At 39.6% G+C, this 18,075-nt stretch overlaps 1 protein-coding gene across 1 annotated transcript in view; it reads right to left on the reverse strand.

The window, feature by feature from the left end:
- Nucleotides 1-2,822: 2,822 nt before the first annotated feature.
- Nucleotides 2,823-18,075, reverse strand: part of xrn1 (5'-3' exoribonuclease 1) — a 36,234-nt gene continuing 20,981 nt past the window's right edge. Inside the window, exons 25-40 of the mRNA XM_060906559.1 lie at nucleotides 15,769-16,005; nucleotides 15,370-15,505; nucleotides 14,201-14,257; nucleotides 13,094-13,226; nucleotides 12,649-12,718; nucleotides 12,279-12,480; nucleotides 12,068-12,154; nucleotides 11,895-11,990; nucleotides 11,265-11,342; nucleotides 10,115-10,246; nucleotides 9,604-9,754; nucleotides 9,322-9,455; nucleotides 9,049-9,162; nucleotides 8,835-8,937; nucleotides 6,385-6,542; nucleotides 2,823-4,656 (exon numbers count right to left, since the gene is read on the reverse strand). Of these exons, the coding sequence (XP_060762542.1) occupies nucleotides 4,390-4,656; nucleotides 6,385-6,542; nucleotides 8,835-8,937; nucleotides 9,049-9,162; nucleotides 9,322-9,455; nucleotides 9,604-9,754; nucleotides 10,115-10,246; nucleotides 11,265-11,342; nucleotides 11,895-11,990; nucleotides 12,068-12,154; nucleotides 12,279-12,480; nucleotides 12,649-12,718; nucleotides 13,094-13,226; nucleotides 14,201-14,257; nucleotides 15,370-15,505; nucleotides 15,769-16,005 (2,155 nt within the window). The 3' untranslated portion in view covers nucleotides 2,823-4,389. The remainder of the gene's footprint in view (nucleotides 4,657-6,384; nucleotides 6,543-8,834; nucleotides 8,938-9,048; nucleotides 9,163-9,321; nucleotides 9,456-9,603; nucleotides 9,755-10,114; nucleotides 10,247-11,264; nucleotides 11,343-11,894; nucleotides 11,991-12,067; nucleotides 12,155-12,278; nucleotides 12,481-12,648; nucleotides 12,719-13,093; nucleotides 13,227-14,200; nucleotides 14,258-15,369; nucleotides 15,506-15,768; nucleotides 16,006-18,075) is intronic.

Genomic DNA, 18,075 nt, shown 5'->3' on the forward strand with positions numbered 1-18,075 from the left:
AGGAGTACACATGCTGACGTCACGCATCAGCCGATGCTGTGTAAAGCTCTTAAAGTGACAGCGGTTCATTTCCCTCTCAGTGACATTTCACCATTTCACCCTGATATTTCACCATTTCACTCCCTCACTGAGACATTTCACTCTGTGACATTTCCCTCTCTGTGATATTTCACCATTTCACTCTGTGATATTTCACTCTGTGATATTTCACTCTGTGAAGATTCTCAATCATCCAGGTCATAGTAAACTGTGGGTGGTAGAAATGGGCAACTGGACTTGCTTGAAGATTCTTGAAAATGTTTCACCTCTCGTTCAAAAGGCTTCCTCAGTTCTGTCTGACTAATAGGGAGTATCACTCTGACATTTCACTCTGTGACATTTCACCATTTCACTCTGTGACATTTCACTCTGTGACATTTCACCATTTCACTCTGTGACATTTCACTCTGACATTTCACCCTGTGACATTTCACCATTTCACTCTGTGACATTTCACTCTGATATTTCACCATTTCACTCTGTGACATTTCACTCTCTGTGACATTTCACTCTCTGTGACATTTCACCATTTCACTCTCTGTGACATTTCACTCTGACATTTCACTCTCTGTGACATTTCACTCTGTGACATTTCACTCTCTGTGACATTTCACTCTGTGACATTTCACTCTCTGTGACATTTCACTCTGTGACATTTCACTCTCTGTGACATTTCACTCCCTCACTGTGACATTTCACTCTGTGACATTTCACCATTTCACTCTGTGACATTTCACTCTCTGTGACATTTCACTCTGTGACATTTCACCCTGTGACATTTCACCATTTCACTCTGTGACATTTCACTCTGATATTTCACCATTTCACTCTCTGTGACATTTCACTCTGTAACATTTCACTCTCTGTGACATTTCACCATTTCACTCTGTGACATTTCACCATTTCACTCTGTGACATTTCACTCTGTGACATTTCACCCTGTGACATTTCACCATTTCACTCTGTGACATTTCACTCTGATATTTCACCATTTCACTCTGTGACATTTCACTCTCTGTGACATTTCACTCTCTGTGACATTTCACCATTTCACTCTGTGACATTTCACTCTGTGACATTTCACTCTCTGTGACATTTCACTCTGTGACATTTCACCCTGTGACATTTCACCATTTCACTCTGTGACATTTCACTCTGATATTTCACCATTTCACTCTCTGTGACATTTCACTCTGTGACATTTCACTCTCTGTGACATTTCACCATTTCACTCTGTGACATTTCACCATTTCACTCTGTGACATTTCACTCTGTGACATTTCACCCTGTGACATTTCACCATTTCACTCTGTGACATTTCACTCTGATATTTCACCATTTCACTCTGTGACATTTCACTCTCTGTGACATTTCACTCTCTGTGACATTTCACTCCCTCACTGTGACATTTCACTCTCTGTGACATTTCACTCTGTGACATTTCACTCTCTGTGACATTTCACTCCCTCACTGTGACATTTCACTCTGTGACATTTCACCATTTCACTCTGTGACATTTCACTCTGTGACATTTCACTCTCTGTGACATTTCACTCTCTGTGACATTTCACCCTGTGACATTTCACCATTTCACTCTGTGACATTTCACTCTGATATTTCACCATTTCACTCTCTGTGACATTTCACTCTGTGACATTTCACTCTCTGTGACATTTCACCATTTCACTCTGTGACATTTCACCATTTCACTCTGTGACATTTCACTCTGTGACATTTCACCCTGTGACATTTCACCATTTCACTCTGTGACATTTCACTCTGATATTTCACCATTTCACTCTGTGACATTTCACTCTCTGTGACATTTCACTCTCTGTGACATTTCACCATTTCACTCTGTGACATTTCACTCTGTGACATTTCACTCTCTGTGACATTTCACTCTGTGACATTTCACTCTCTGTGACATTTCACTCTGTGACATTTCACTCTCTGTGACATTTCACTCCCTCACTGTGACATTTCACTCTGTGACATTTCACTCTGTGATATTTCACTCTGTGACATTTCACCATTTCACTCTCTGTGACATTTCACTCTGTGACATTTCACTCTCTGTGACATTTCACCATTTCACTCTGTGATATTTCACTCTGTGACATTTCACTCTCTGTGACATTTCACTCCCTCACTGACATTTCACTCTCTGTAACATTTCACTCTGTGACATTTCACCATTTCACTCTGTGATATTTCACTCTGTGACATTTCACTCTCTGTGACATTTCACTCCCTCACTGTGACATTTCACTCTCTGTAACATTTCACTCTGTGACATTTCACCATTTCACTCCCTCACTGTGACATTTCACTCCCTCTACACCAGTAGGAAGTTTGGCCATGATGTAAATGAGCTGCAGCAGTGTTAATTTTATTTAAAAAAAATTTACTGCTGAAGGCTGTAACATTCAAATAAATTACTGTTAATAAATATTTAACGGTTAAGGAAACATTAAAAACTTACATTACAACATAACGTTCAGAAGCCAATCAACAGTGCTGGCATTTCATTAGGAAAACCATGTAGGTCCTCGATCAGTGACTGAAATCCATCTATTGAATGTATAAAATAATGGCACCCTCTCCACCCCACCCCATTAATGGAAATAAAGCACCACGGAGCAGATTTTATTTGGGCTGTAAGTAGATCTGATTTTTAAAACATAACCCCTCAGTGAAGCGCCATGTTTCACAGGTTGTTAAAAAAACAAACAAACAAAAAACACCACCATAAAAGAGGGAAAAAAAACCATTATGAAACATACGATAATAAAAGTTGTTTATTAAAGATCTATATACAGCAAACCCCAAACCAGGAGATGCAGTTTAGTTCGCCTGTGAATTTGGTTCAAGTTGATTTCAAAATAACACTGCACATGGATGTACTTCAGTCTGTCAGTCAGTCAATGTTAAAAATTGATGCTGGAGGCATGGTGCACCCCCTCCAAAAAAAAAGGTAATCCTACAGCATACAGAGCTGCTGGTAAAAGACACCTGTTTTCTTTAAAAAAAAAAAAAAAAAGAAAAGAAAAAAGGAGATAAAATTAAAATCTAAAAATTTCATTTTAAAAACCAAACTGGGACATTATCTTTCACAGAGAGAAAGTGAATTAGGCTTCTGATCGAGCTGAGAAATTAATCCTGTGCAGATTTAACTGACCCTCTACCACATCACAGATGATCTTGTGCTACAGTGTTTTTTGGAAACTTTGCTGAATTCATATCTAATACATCCTCTCACAGTCAGACAGAGAGAACGAGTAAAATATGGAAGACAAAAGGAAAAGTCAAAGTGAATGATGAGTGTAGAAGAAGCTGAAAAATGAGTGAAGCAGAGAATCAGGACTGAGAGGAGAGCTGACATCCAAGCAAAGTGAAATCAAGATGTGGAAATAATCAAAGGTTCAAATTCCTTCTTGTGTTTGTGTATAAACATGATTGAATAAGGTGTGTTTTAATAAATAAATTAAAAAAAAAAAATACAGGCCAAACAGTGAGTGTTTTTAGATGACTTTCAGACTTGTGTATTTTTCCTTTTTTTTTAAGATACAGAAAAATTGATAATGGATCTGCTGCTTAAATAATGCTGAAATATTGGCCATGAAAAATTGCCTCAAGTCTCCTCGTATTCATTCACTAACAATATTCATGTCCACCACGTTGTCCTCCGTTTATCCCCCCCCCCCGCTGACATGGTTCTCCAGCCAGTGGTTCTTCTGATTGGCTGAGTACAATGCGCTCTCATTTGCATAAAGCTGAGCTGAGCTCATTAAGCAAGAAATAGCTTAATCGTAGCTCCTCGAGTTTTTTTCTACACACCATCTTTATGCTACAAGTTTGGACTTCTTGGAATTTCAGGAATGTGGTGAGGGAAAAGCATTTTCCAAAATCCAATCTGATAGTCTGTAACTGCAGGATCGTAGCTGAACGTGGATGGATTGTGGATTAAAAACAAATCAAACGGGAATATTAAATTTGTTTTCAGTGTGCTGCGATTACAAAAATAACCCTTCAAATATTCAAAAAATATTAAAAACCCAGAGTTGGGGGAAAAAGGCTGAATAAATCTGCATAAAAGCACAATATAAAGTTGGACGAGAGAAAGAGTAGTGAAGCTCATTCTGCTGCTGAAATTAAAGTGGATTAAAGTTTAAAAGAAATTCTCTCACCACTGGAAAAACCTCGCAAAACTTGATAGACAATTAGACCTTTAACTCGTGTTCTTCACTGTGTCCCCCCTCGATGCTGCATAATAATTATATTTTTAAAATATCAATCATAAAACCCCTCAAAAAACTTGCTGGAGGAAGAGGTGGAGCTCTTCACACTTCAGTCCGTCACTTTGGCGGCGTCAAAGTTCACTGCCAGTTTCCTGTGTTTGCGTTTGGAGGCAGAGCCTGGGGCGTGTGTCAGTCTGGGGGGTTGTTTGGGCGGGCTCTCAAATTCTTGTGTGCCGATTGGTGGGGGCATTTTGTGGGCGGAGGGGGTTGCTGTGGCTGTAGAGTGGGAGGCTTCTGTGTTTTCAGGTCGAGTGGCGTTCCCAAAGTCTGGCCTTGTTTCCTGGCTCTTCCGACCCGAAACTCGTTTCTTAGTCACCTAGCAGAAAAAAAGCAAAACATTATAAACTGGATATCTGATAAAGTGTATAAATTTGCACGTTATCAGATAAAAACCTTATTTTATTTAGTGATTTTTTTGTAGAGTGTAGCTAACATGGATAAATTATGTTTATATATAGCTAGCATCTGTTTCTCTTAGCTAAAGATAGCTTAGCTAACAGGTAATATATATTTAGGCACTGCGTAAAAGCAGAGCTCCCGACGCGTGTAAAATGTGTTCGTAAATAATCCCACATTATTTTTTAAAAAGCAAATAAATAAATAAGCGCTGGATAAACACCCATCTAGCTTACGTAAATAAAGGGCCCGTTTACACGAGGACGCTGTCGGGTAAAAACGACTAAATATTTTATCAGAAGTGCCTTTCGTTTACACGAGGACGGCGTTTCCAAGGCTGAAAAACGGATAAAATTGAAAACGCCTTCCAGAGTGGATAAGTTAAAAACGGCCCCCGTTGCGTATCCGTCTAAACTACCCAATACGCGAAACTCTGCTCGGATCTGCTCACGTCGGGTACGCGTTTACGTCATACATATGTCATATACTGCACATGCCAGCCCGGGAAGTAAGAAAGTAAGTAAAAAAGTAAGAGCATGTCTGATTACATCGATCCAACGGACCTTCAAGCTGCTCTGTGTTTTAATGCAGTAGATGTGTTTTCCTGCTCACCCGCCCGGCTCGAGCTCCTCAGTTTGGTGTCGCCAAGTTACACACACACGCACGCGCGCGCCGCCTATTCAAGCCGCTCGTGAAACCATAAACCCGAGACTGAAAACAAAACCAGCAGCCGAACGGGTTTATTTTGCTGAGATGGACACTGCCTTTTCTCTTCTTCACCGAAACAAGAGTGAGTGTTACTTAATAAAGGCAGATTAAAAGAGTTTCGGTTTGCTCCTGCTCCTCCCTCGAGCACTACAGTACCTCAGCCGGTGTTCTGAAATTTCTTCCTACCTATAATTTCTTCCTATCCGGTGTTCTGTAAAGTTATCCTAGCAAGTTCTCATACAGACCGTTTTATTATTCAAAACAAGTCATTACAAATTATTTGACTCGGCCAAAGACTCGACCAATACGCACAAAACATAAAAATCGGCAAATGCGTGAAATTCTCACCGATTTTCTATCAGCCCAGCTGATCGGTGGGACAAAACTGTTGAATTTTCCTACCGTCCTGGATTTCGCGCATGCGTAGTAGGCTTGGTAGGATAACTTGACAGAACAGCGGCGCAGATGTGCAGATCAGACAAGACGGAAGACGTTGCGCATGCGTGCAGACATAGCGGAGACATTTATGCGTCACCGTATAGACGCAGATTTCCTCCTTGAAAACGGTCGTGTAGACGCGGAAAAAAGTGAAACAAAAACGGACTTTTGCGTTTTTGTTTTATACCGTCCCCGTGTAAAGTGGGCCAAAGATACAGATTTTGTTGTCCGGTGGTCAAGTGTTTGAGATACATTGCCTTGCACTTATGATCACGTTCCCTGTGGTGGTACACGTTGGTCGTTCGTACATACGGACATCATAAAAAAGTCAGGTTGATGCATTACCATATTCTCTTAAGTATGGAGCTTTGCTACAAAGCTACAGGTTACACAGTGCTGACACTGGAGACTCGTCTCATAAGAATCTGACCAATCACAATCCAGACCTCAATGGCACTGTGGTGTAAAAGCACGTGTATTTCACCAAGTGTTTGTTTCTTGCCTGTAGTGGGATGAACTGGTTGTGAGAGCTGATGTGGACTGGGGGCGGAGGCACTCGAGCTCCAGGGAAAGTCCCACCAAAAAATGGCTGCCCCTGTGGGGGAAACTGAACTCCCCACGGCAGAGAAGCATAACCTTGAGGGGGCATCAAAAGACCACCTGCAGAAAACAAAAACACTCGCGTGAGGAGATTTTAATCACCAGTACGTGTAACCTCCAAATGCTGAAATTACAGAGATTCAATAGATATTAAATCTATTTCACTAAATAAATTAAGGCCAACATGTGCATTAGCAAGCAACTTAATCTACAATAAGGTGTAAAAGTTTATACACCATTAGGACACAATGAAATGTCATTTATTCCCAGATGTTGTTAACAGCTTTGCCTGCTGCTTGTGTATTTAACTGCGTTCAATTAAAAAAAAAAAAAAATTCCTTGCACTCACTTACGCACATCTCTGTTCTCTATTCATTTGTTTTTTTTTTTAACCTTTAATTAACTAGGGTTGTCACATTCAGGCAAAAATCATACTCAAAGAATTCAAATTATAAATAACTTAAAAAGCAAAAGACTTTAAAATCTGAAAAATAGTGATTTACTTTTGTCAAGAACTTCACTTTATTAAATATCAGGTCAAGCGAACAAATCTGCTCAGAAAAGGTTTTTCTTTCACAGAGCTATCACTACTTTTTTGTTGAGCGTGGCCAACTTGGATAAATTAAGGTTATACAACCCCGATTCCAAAAAAGTTGGGACAAAGTACAAACTGTAAATAAAAACGGAATGCAATGATGTGGAAGTTTTAAAATTCCATATTTTATTCAGAATAGAACATAGATGACATATCAAATGTTTAAACTGAGAAAATGTATCATTTAGAGAGAAAAATGAGGTGATTTTAAATTTCATGACAGCAACACATCTCAAAAAAGTTGGGACTAGGCCATGTTTCCCACTGTGAGACATCCCCTTTTCTCTTTACAACAGTCTGTAAACGTCTGGGGACTGAGGAGACAAGTTGCTCAAGTTTAGGGAGAGGAATGTTAACCCATTCTTGTCTAATGTAGGATTCTAGTTGCTCAACTGTCTTAGGTCTTTTTTGTCGTATCTTCCGTTTTATGATGCGCCAAATGTTTTCTATGGGTGAAAGATCTGGACTGCAGGCTGGCCAGTTCAGTACCCGGACCCTTCTTCTACGCAGCCATGATGCTGTAATTGATGCAGTATGTGGTTTGGCATTGTCATGTTGGAAAATGCAAGGTCTTCCCTGAAAGAGACGTCGTCTGGATGGGAGCATATGTTGCTCTAGAACCTGGATATACCTTTCAGCATTGATGGTGTCTTTCCAGATGTGTAAGCTGCCCATGCCACACGCACTAATGCAACCCCATACCATCAGAGATGCAGGCTTCTGAACTGAGCGCTGAGAACAACTCGGGTCGTCCTTCTCCTCTTTAGTCCGAATGACACGGCGTCCCTGATTTCCATAAAGAACTTCAAATTTTGATTCGTCTGACCACAGAACAGTTTTCCACTTTGCCACAGTCCATTTTAAATGAGCCTTGGCCCAGAGAAGACGTCTGCGCTTCTGGATCATGTTTAGATACGGCTTCTTCTTTGAACTATAGAGTTTTAGCTGGCAATGGCGGATGGCACGGTGAATTGTGTTCACAGATAATGTTCTCTGGAAATATTCCTGAGCCCATTTTGTGATTTCCAATACAGAAGCATGCCTGTATGTGATGCAGTGCCGTCTAAGGGCCCGAAGATCACGGGCACCCAGTATGGTTTTCCGGCCTTGACCCTTACGCACAGAGATTCTTCCAGATTCTCTGAATCTTTTGATGATATTATGCACTGTAGATGATGATATGTTCAAACTCTTTGCAATTTTACACTGTCGAACTCCTTTCTGATATTGCTCCACTATTTGTCGGCGCAGAATTAGGGGGATTGGTGATCCTCTTCCCATCTTTACTTCTGAGAGCCGCTGCCACTCCAAGATGCTCTTTTTATACCCAGTCATGTTAATGACCTATTGCCAATTGACCTAATGAGTTGCAGTTTGGTCCTCCAGCTGTTCCTTTTTTGTACCTTTAACTTTTCCAGCCTCTTATTGCCCCTGTCCCAACTTTTTTGAGATGTGTTGCTGTCATGAAATTTCAAATGAGCCAATATTTGGCATGAAATTTCAAAATGTCTCACTTTCGACATTTGATATGTTGTCTATGTTCTATTGTGAATACAATATCAGTTTTTGAGATTTGTAAATTATTGCATTCCATTTTTATTTACAATTTGTACTTTGTCCCAACTTTTTTGGAATCGGGGTTGTAATTAGCTCGGGTAAGTATATTTAGAGTAAATAAAGGAACTCTGAAAAGCAGTTACAGAAAGAAAGGAGGAGGAATGCAATGCAGTAGAAATGTGATCCTTGTGAACACTCACCTGCAGGCTGCGTGAACACCTGAGGATGAGGAGCGATTGGCCGTACGGGCTGCAGTCCGGGGAACAGAGGAGGAGCAGCAAGAGGAAACGAGCCAACAGAGTTCTACAACAGAGCAGGAGAATGTCACGTTTTTATACGCGTGCTGGAGAGTGAACAAACAGAGAGAGAGAGAGAGAGAGAGAGAGAGAGAGAGAGAGATGTGTGAGACTTTACCAGGCGCTGCAGAGTGAACAGTGCTGCTTTCTCTTTGGCTTCAGTTTCAGACTGACAGTGAGGGCCATGAAGGAGAAGACCATTAGACAGTTTCACCTGACACACTGTCAGGCCCTGAAATAGACAGACAGACAGACAGACAGACAGACAGACAATGTACAAAGAACAGGAGAAAGTTGGAATGAAGTTAGCAAGGTTCCAACAGTGCGGTTTTCTTTAAAAACCAAACACCACCCCACCCACACACACACACACACACACACACACACTGACTTGTCTGTTGTGTAGGAAGGTGAAATCAGGTGGCCCCATGTTCAGCCCCACACACACTCTGCTCAGCTCAGCAGCCATGCAGGGCAGGAGAGGAGGAGCGGCAGATTCACCCTGAGCAGAGTTCATCCTCGCCGCTGGAAGGCGAAAATTAGAAATAAATTTAAAATCCAAATCCTGATACAAAAACTGGAAGATTCATTTCAACCATTTTACTTTTATTTATTCTTGTGAAAATCCCAAGAAAGAAACAGCTGTGGAAGGTGCTTAGAAATATTTATTTACCCAGTTTTTTAGAACAGCGTCTCCTGTTCTGCTGCTGAGCTCCAGAATTGGAGGAATTCTGTGATGCATTCAGAGGGGTGGAGTCAGGGGCGGGGCATGCGGTTGCACTACTGTCAATCTTCAACATCTCCTTCAGCATCATGGTTCCCATCTGCCCAGGGCAAGCACACACACACACAGAGACACAAAGAGGTGTCATTAATTACATAAAACCTCACAATTTAAACTATTCTGATTATGTATTTACATTTAAAACTGATATTTTAAGTGCAACAAACACACTGAGACTTAACTCTTCACCACTCAAGCATACTTTCCAAAAAAAAAAAAGAAGATTTTTTTTTAAATTTAACTGCATATATTACAATTAAAATATATACATTTTTCTAAGTATTACATGGACATAAGACAAAAAGTGATACAAAATTATAAATAAGTTAGAAAGGAAAATGATTTAAAAATAAAGCATTTTTAGGTTTATTTCATGAACGTTTTGCTGTAGTGAACTCACCATGGCGAAGGACTGAGGAGACAACGGTTGCTCCGCCTCATCCTCAGGCTCCTGAACCGGAGAATTTATCGGAGCTTCGGTTTCCTTCGAGATGTTCAGATTGGATATGAGCTCCTGAAACTCTGGAGTGACCTGCAAACATTCATAAAGAGTTCACAGTCCGTCACTGCACACACGGTGAATCTATAAAAGACCGATCTTTGGTGTTCTGCAACTCGCCCTCCGTTTAAAGACTGAACCTAATGTCACTGATGTAACCGGGTGAGCTGCTGCGAAAAATCACTTAACGCTTCCGTCCTGAACATTAGAACACACGCACACTGGTCTAATGGGATTGTATATCTCAAATTTTGTCTTATTTTCACTGAAGGGATGAATTAATAAATTTTCACTTTGCTGAACACAGACCTATAAATAAAATACAGCAGTGTTCATTATGAAAGTAAAATCACTGTGTATGAGAGTTTCAGTGATGAGGAGGTATGATGAGGTAACTGGTAGCACCCCGATGTTGATTATTTTTCATATAACAGGGCGCCCCCGAGTGCTTTATTCCTCTTACACCATAGTGATTTGATTATAATAATCAGATGTACTATAGGTTTGCAGGTCGTATATTTCACACCCCTGGTTTAAATGCTGTTATTTTCAGCATGTGAGAGTCGAATAGACCTTTCATACAAAAAATATGTTGTTATACACGGAATGATCAGACCTTTCTGTTCTTGAGGGTCATTAGTAGTTTGTATCTTGAGGTAAACTCTCTGTATTTACATTCATGAAGGTGTCTTTTGATTGTAGATTTTGACAGATTAGATTAGATGAAACTTTACTGATCCCTTTGGGCGGGTTCCCTCAGGGAAATTAAAATTCCAGTAGCATCATTACAGATAAACAGAGAAAAGAAATAGAGGAAAACTTCTAGATAAATTAAAATAAATTAAGTATTTACATATACAAATATAAAAAGAATAAGATATGGGGAAGACAGGAAGGGGGGAGGAAAAATAAAAATAAATAAGGGGGGGGGGCAGGTGATACGCCCGCCTCCTCGAGAGTGTTCTTGACTTGGCCAGATGATGTGAAGGACTTTTTTCTCCATATTTAAACACTAACCATAATCTAATACACTGTCGATATCAATAAATACCTTATTGGAAGGCTTCTGTGTAGAGACTGCACTTAAATCTTCGTTCCTCTTCAGTAATCTGATACTGGAACCCTGACTCTGGGGGTGAAAATAAATGCAAACATGCGATTCATCATTCTGTACAACATTAAATTAGATCCTAAAGATAATGACTTTCATTACAATTTATATAAATATAGATGGCAATCAAAACTGAATTTGACGTGTTTATAAGGGTGAAATACTGAATTGAAGCAAAAACACTTATTTATTTATTTATTTAGTGAAAATGGTACACAAGGAATGTTTTAGAAATGTGCCAAAATGTTCAGGAACCAAAACAAGCCACAAATTATAAAACACACTTCATATAAACTCTAAAAAAGTGTTGAATAACAAACCAAATTGATGTTAACTAATCTGTTCATGAGGATCTGTGGTCTCCATGGTAACCAATTACATATACATGCTAATAAAATCACTCTAAATTGCTATTAATGATGAAATAAGAAGACGTGCTGTGAGATGTACAGGTTTGGTGAAAGCATCACCGTTCTGCTTCTGCAGTGCTGCGGAGTTTTTATTAGCCCAGGACATATTAATAAACATCAGTGTGCACACACACACACACACACACACACACACACTTACATGGTTTTGCCAGTGAACTGGTGGATTCTGAGGCAGTGCTGAAGATTGCAGAGACTGCCACACATTGCCAAACTCCTCCTCTTTATTTGCTGAGCCCTAAACACACACACACCTTTATATCCTCACACACATACCTTACAGACATGCAGTAACCGGTTGTTTGAGCTCTTTACCTTGTGTTGCATTTTTTGGTTCAGGCCTTTTTGAGGAGAGTTTCTGTTTCCCTGAGCGTCGGCTCTGAGACTCTGCCTGCTGTTCTGCTGCTCAAAACACACACACACACGCACACACCCCAATCTGAATCAGAAGTGCGTTATTCCTCACTTTACCTTCATTGTATCATAGAGGATGAGGTCATGATATTCTGGACTGTGTGTGTGTTACCTGTGTAGGTTTAAACGGTGAGCGTGGCGAGTGGTTCAGGCCATCCAGCTGGTGTTTGTGAGTGTGTGTGAGAGGTGAGGAGGAGGAGGGCTGTGGTTTGACAATGGCAGTGAGTTTGTGAGGGTTTTGCTCCTGACGGTTTCCGTGGCTCAGATTGATTAAGGCACAAGGAGGAAGTCTGTAACCCCGACCTGGAGAGCATCTACACACACACACGGTTTGTTTAATTTCCCATTTGCAACAATTTTATTACAAGAGGTGTTACAGGTACAGTTACTAAGACTGTATTCTGGAGAGAGAGAGAGAGAGAGAGAGAGAGAGAGAGAGAGAGCAAGAGGAGTGTGTGTGTGTATATATATATATGAGAGACCTAATGGTGAGTCCTCCTGCAAACTCCTCATCAAACAGAACCTCATACAGAACTTCAGCCTCTCGTTCAGCTGATAAAGAACAGAAACACAGCACACACATGACTAATTTAATAATAATAATAATAATAATAAAATCAGCATCAAGTACTGTCTCTAAAAAATGTAATGTAAGTAATATAGACATAATTCCAATCAGCTGTACAGAGCAAAAAACAAACAATACAGACTGATATCCACCCACACCTGATAACATCACTAGGGCGGGGAAAAGAGATGAAAATATCATATCACGATATTTCTACACTACACACACACACACACACACATATATGCAAAGTTTATCATGATATCGGTATGACATCACATCACTGGGCATCACCTGGACGAACCCTTTTGGATTGTTGGTGTATAATTTGAGGAAGTGAATAGGGTTGCATGCCGTACCTCCTTTGATGCCAATAATGGTTCCTCTGAGGCCGAGCGGAACGGAGAAATTCTCTCTGACATTAATGACGCGGTCAAAAAGGTGATATTCAGCATCGGGGTCAGGAACTACACCGTGCTGCTGCTCCAGAGGCTGAGATATAAACCACACACACATCCCTAAGTAATAAACTCAGCTTGCACGCCAGTGTGTACGTTACCACAATGAACTTGATTATTTTCCTAGAACAACACGTCCCCGAGTGTTTTATTCCTCTTCCACCACAGCATTTACAACTGTTTTTTCTTAAGACATGGAACAGGATATGGATTGTGTGATGCACTTAAAGGAACAGTCCGCCGTACTTCCATAATGAAATATGCTCTTATCTGAATTGAGACGAGCTGCTCCGTACCTCTCCGAGCTTTGTGCGACCTCCCAGTCAGTCAGACGCAGTCAGACGCGCTGGCACTCCTGTTAGCAATGTAGCTAGGCTCAGCATGGCCAACGGTATTTTTTGGGGCTGTAGTTAGATGCGACCAAACTCTTCCGCGTTTTTCCTGTTTACATAGGTTTATATGAGCAGTGATATGAAACAAGTTCAGTTACACAAATTGAAACGTGGCGATTTTCTGTGCTATGGAAAGTGCGCACTATAATGACAGGCGTACTAACACCTTCTGCGCGCTTCGGCAGCGCATTGATATCTGAGCTCCGTATCAATGCGCTGCCGAAGCGCGCAGAAGGTGTTAGTACGCCTCTCATTATAGTGCACACTTTCCATAGCATACAAAATCGCTACCTTTCAATTTGTGTAACTGAACTTGTTTCATATCACTGCTCATATAAACCTATGTAAACAGGAAAAACGCGGAAGAGTTTGGTCGCATCTAACTACAGCCCCAAAAAATACCGTTGGCCATGCTGAGCCTAGCTACATTGCTAACAGGAGTGACAGCGCGTCTGACTGCGTCTGACTGACTGGGAGGTCGCGCAAAGCTCGGAGAGGTACGGAGCAGCTCGTCTCAATTCAGATAAGAGCATATTTCATTATGGAAGTACGGTGGACTGTTCCTTTAAGTAATTTGCAGTTGTCATTTTATTATTTGAGGGAAGTGTGCGCTCACCTGGAACAGCAGGTGAGGCTTCACAGTGACACGCACTTTCTTATTGCTCTTCTTTGCCTGAAAAAATAATCAATCAATATACAAACAAACAACCATGAACTTATATATGGACTAACAATACAATTATAATGTTGTCTAATATCCGTGTAACAATATTCCATCTGTTTACTCTCACAAAACAGTGTTATTAGGAATTATGTATAATATATTTTTATCATAATATCAACAAACACCTCATTTAGGATAATAAGAGCTACACAGAATAAACCGTTAAAGTAATTAATTCAAATAATTTACATTATCCAGCATTCATTCATTCATAGATAGATAGATAGATAGATAGATAGATAGATAGATAGATAGATAGATAGATAGATAGAATTACACAACCACATGAAGTTTATGAAGTTTGGCAAAGCAAACAAGTGACATATTTTTCAACAGGAGAAGATAACCGTCATATCTTCACGCTACTGTATTAATGTTCTTTATATTATACGGACACATCAACACAAAAATACACAAGTTAATCAAAAGAATTTTAATTTTGAACCGGCTCACCATTTTGACAACGCATGTCTAGTTAGCAGGAAAACACTGGGAGTGACATCATCGGAGTGAAATGTGTCACTTAGAGCCGCGATGGATTTCATATAAAAAAAAACGCAAGTTTTCAACACGAGAAGATAAACTTTATATCTTCAAGCCAACACGTGATTTTATTATAATCAACACATTCACAAACAAAAAGTCCCCAAATTTATCAAAACAATTCATTGATTTCCTCACGAGTGACAGACAGAGATTTATGTCACGGTTTTGGTTCTCCGTGTCCTGGATGGAGCTCGGATGAAAAATACCAGTGGCGTATTTCCCAGTAAAACACTCATGTCCATATAATATAAAAAGAAACCATATACACGATGAAGAATGATATCTTAAAGAAGAGTAATATAACAATTAATATAAAAAAATGTGAAGAACTCCATCACTTCTTTCCTTAAGCTGGTCCCTCGGTATCCTTACAGAACACACAGAGCTAACGGATCATTTTCTTATGAGGTGTGATCATGAGGGGCAAAGAAATAAGAATTTACCATCATAGTGTACAGGTCAAGGTGTGATTTGAAACAAAGTAGCAGTGTGTGTGAGTGTTTATTCATGATCACCTTCACTTTCTCCAGCTCTTCCTCAATCTTTCCCACAATTCCTGCATCCAGAATCTGGAGGTCACATGATGCTCGGGAGGAGGAGCTAACAGGATGTGTCTTTAGCCAGGCGGTGATTTCCTGAACCTTCTCAGCTCTGAGAGAGAGAGAGAGAGAGAGAGAGAGAGAGAGAGAGAGAGAGAGAATTAGAGCAGCTGCGCTCTGATACTTATCAGTTTCCTCTAGTTTAAATCGTCTTGGCCGTTTATCGGTTATCAGAGTGCTGGGTCCCAACACTGAGGAATCTTCACTTCCCCTACGCATTTCACTCAGTGTAGACACACACTGGACATCAATATATGACAAAATGTAGACGAGGGCCGCTGTAGGATTTTGTGTGTGTGTGTGTGTGTTTCATACCCGTTCTCATCCTCTCCTGGCCAGATATCATCCTCGTAAAACAAATCGTCATGGCTGTTCCTGGATACGTAGTCAAACACCTCAGAGAAGCGCTCCAGATACTCGGCTAACAGCTCCTCTACAGCGGCCGAGTAGAGCCACTCCTTCTCTGTTCTCTTGGTGTAGCCCGGAACCTCCTCATTCTTCTTGTTGAACTTCAGATTCAGACCCACGTTGGCTCTCTGCTCACCATGAGGACTGGGCGACACACACACACACACACACACACACACACACACACACACACACACACACACAGAGAGAGAGAGCACGAATGAGCAAATAAATAAAACAACAATAATCAGAAATGTCTATAACATAAGCCATTAAATCTAAAATGTAATAATATTGAATGTTTAATAATAATAATAATAATAATAATAATAATAAAACCCATTAACATGGGGATAAGCAAAAAAATGAATATATTCTGTTAATTAAGATTATTGTGGCTTGATTAATAATTTGTTCAATTAATAAGTTCATTTGAATATTATAGTTGTAATCAATTATTCACTGATTAATTATTTACAATTGCAAATTGATTAATCAATGAATAATTATTAAATCATTTATACTTAAAAATAAATTCAATATACTTAAAACTAATTTTAAAATTTTCCTCAGTTGTTCCTGACCTCATTTATTGATGCTATAATATAATTATAATATGTAATTACACACATTAACAGGGCTCGAAATTAACTTTTTTCCTTTGTGTCCCCCAGTGGTCCCGAATTCTGTGTTGCATTGTCCCGAATGGAAGCAATAGTGTCCCCATTTTTTTCCTCTCTGAAATAACCAGTGGTTAATATTATCATATGAAGTTACTATTATATTTGTAACTATGCGATTTTGAACCCTTTATATCATTTTTACAATAAGTCACAAGACACAAGCGACACATGTCCTATACATCATCTACTTCAAAATTACAGTTATTGCATTTTCAGTTTATTAAACTTTGGCGATCTCACTGTATGAATAGATACCCGTTTATTTAAAGGGGCCAACTAGCTCATTCAGAAAATGTTTCAACTCCCTACATCTGCAGTACACTTTAGTTGAAAATAAGACCCCTTTTATGTTCATTTCATCTACTTATACCTTGAACATCTGTTGGCACTTATAAGGCCAACTTATAATTTTCACCATTACCGTTATCCATTTTTATGAACTTTCCGTTATCCATTTTATGAACTTTCGCTGCCAAAACGTGGGTGCAAATGTTAGCAACATCAGCATAGTGGCAGGTCCGAGCCTAGTTGTGCTGCTGACTGACTAAACTTTCTGAACTAGAAAGACACCAAGAAAACTCACTTATTCTGTTGAACGGTATCTTCCGTCAGTATCATCCACATCATTCCTGTTGTATTTTATAACGTGTCTAACAGTGTTCATTCAGTTCATTCAGTTGCTAGCGTTGCCTGCAGACCAGGCGATGACACTTTGGATCCTGAAGGTCCCGGAGACGTTATGTCTGGGCTTTCAGTTTCTTCCCCGCGGTCGGTCCGCTTCAACCACTTCAGCATTTTTGTTCTGGCGACAGTCGGCGCAGCGTGTGCGGTAGCAATTCCATTCCAAGTCCATATAATGCGGACTCCGGCCGAAGATTCTAGAACAGAATGCGCTGCTCTGTAGCCTACGGATGCAGGTGCATCGAAAGTGTAGCTATGTATTTTTCGCTGTTAACGTTTTAAAATTAAAATTGACAAATTAGGTGAATGTCTACGTATGTGTTATGGCTTTGTAAATAATATTAATGTAGAACTTTTTTTCTAGATCTATTTTTTTCCATTGTCCCGGGATTGTCCCAGATATGATAATTTTGTGTCCCGATGACATTTTTTATGGTCCCCGGGACGTCGGGACACCGTTAGTTTCGAGCACTGCACATTAATATTTATTATAACCTACTTATGTTATAATAAATATTAAATATGAACCTATGCTGTGTTTAATTTACTAACAATTGCTTTATTAGCTACCTGTATATTTAAAACACACAAATAATCAAAAACTGATTAATTATTTAAAAAAAAAAAAAAGAATGTATTTTCTCAATAGTAGAAGTGTTTCCAATTTCTGAACCTAAAACTAAACTCTCTGATATTAAGACAAACTTAAACATTAATAATTTATTGAGAGAGTTGAGTGAAATGAGTCAGGATTAGAATTCTGGGACCCTTTCATTATAAACTCTAATTAATAATTACTATATAAATAGTTACTTGATGGTTAAATTTTAACTGAGTTATTACTTTAAAT

The sequence above is a fragment of the Neoarius graeffei genome, chromosome 23, assembly GCF_027579695.1.
Source record: "Neoarius graeffei isolate fNeoGra1 chromosome 23, fNeoGra1.pri, whole genome shotgun sequence".
Lineage (NCBI taxonomy): Eukaryota > Metazoa > Chordata > Actinopteri > Siluriformes > Ariidae > Neoarius > Neoarius graeffei.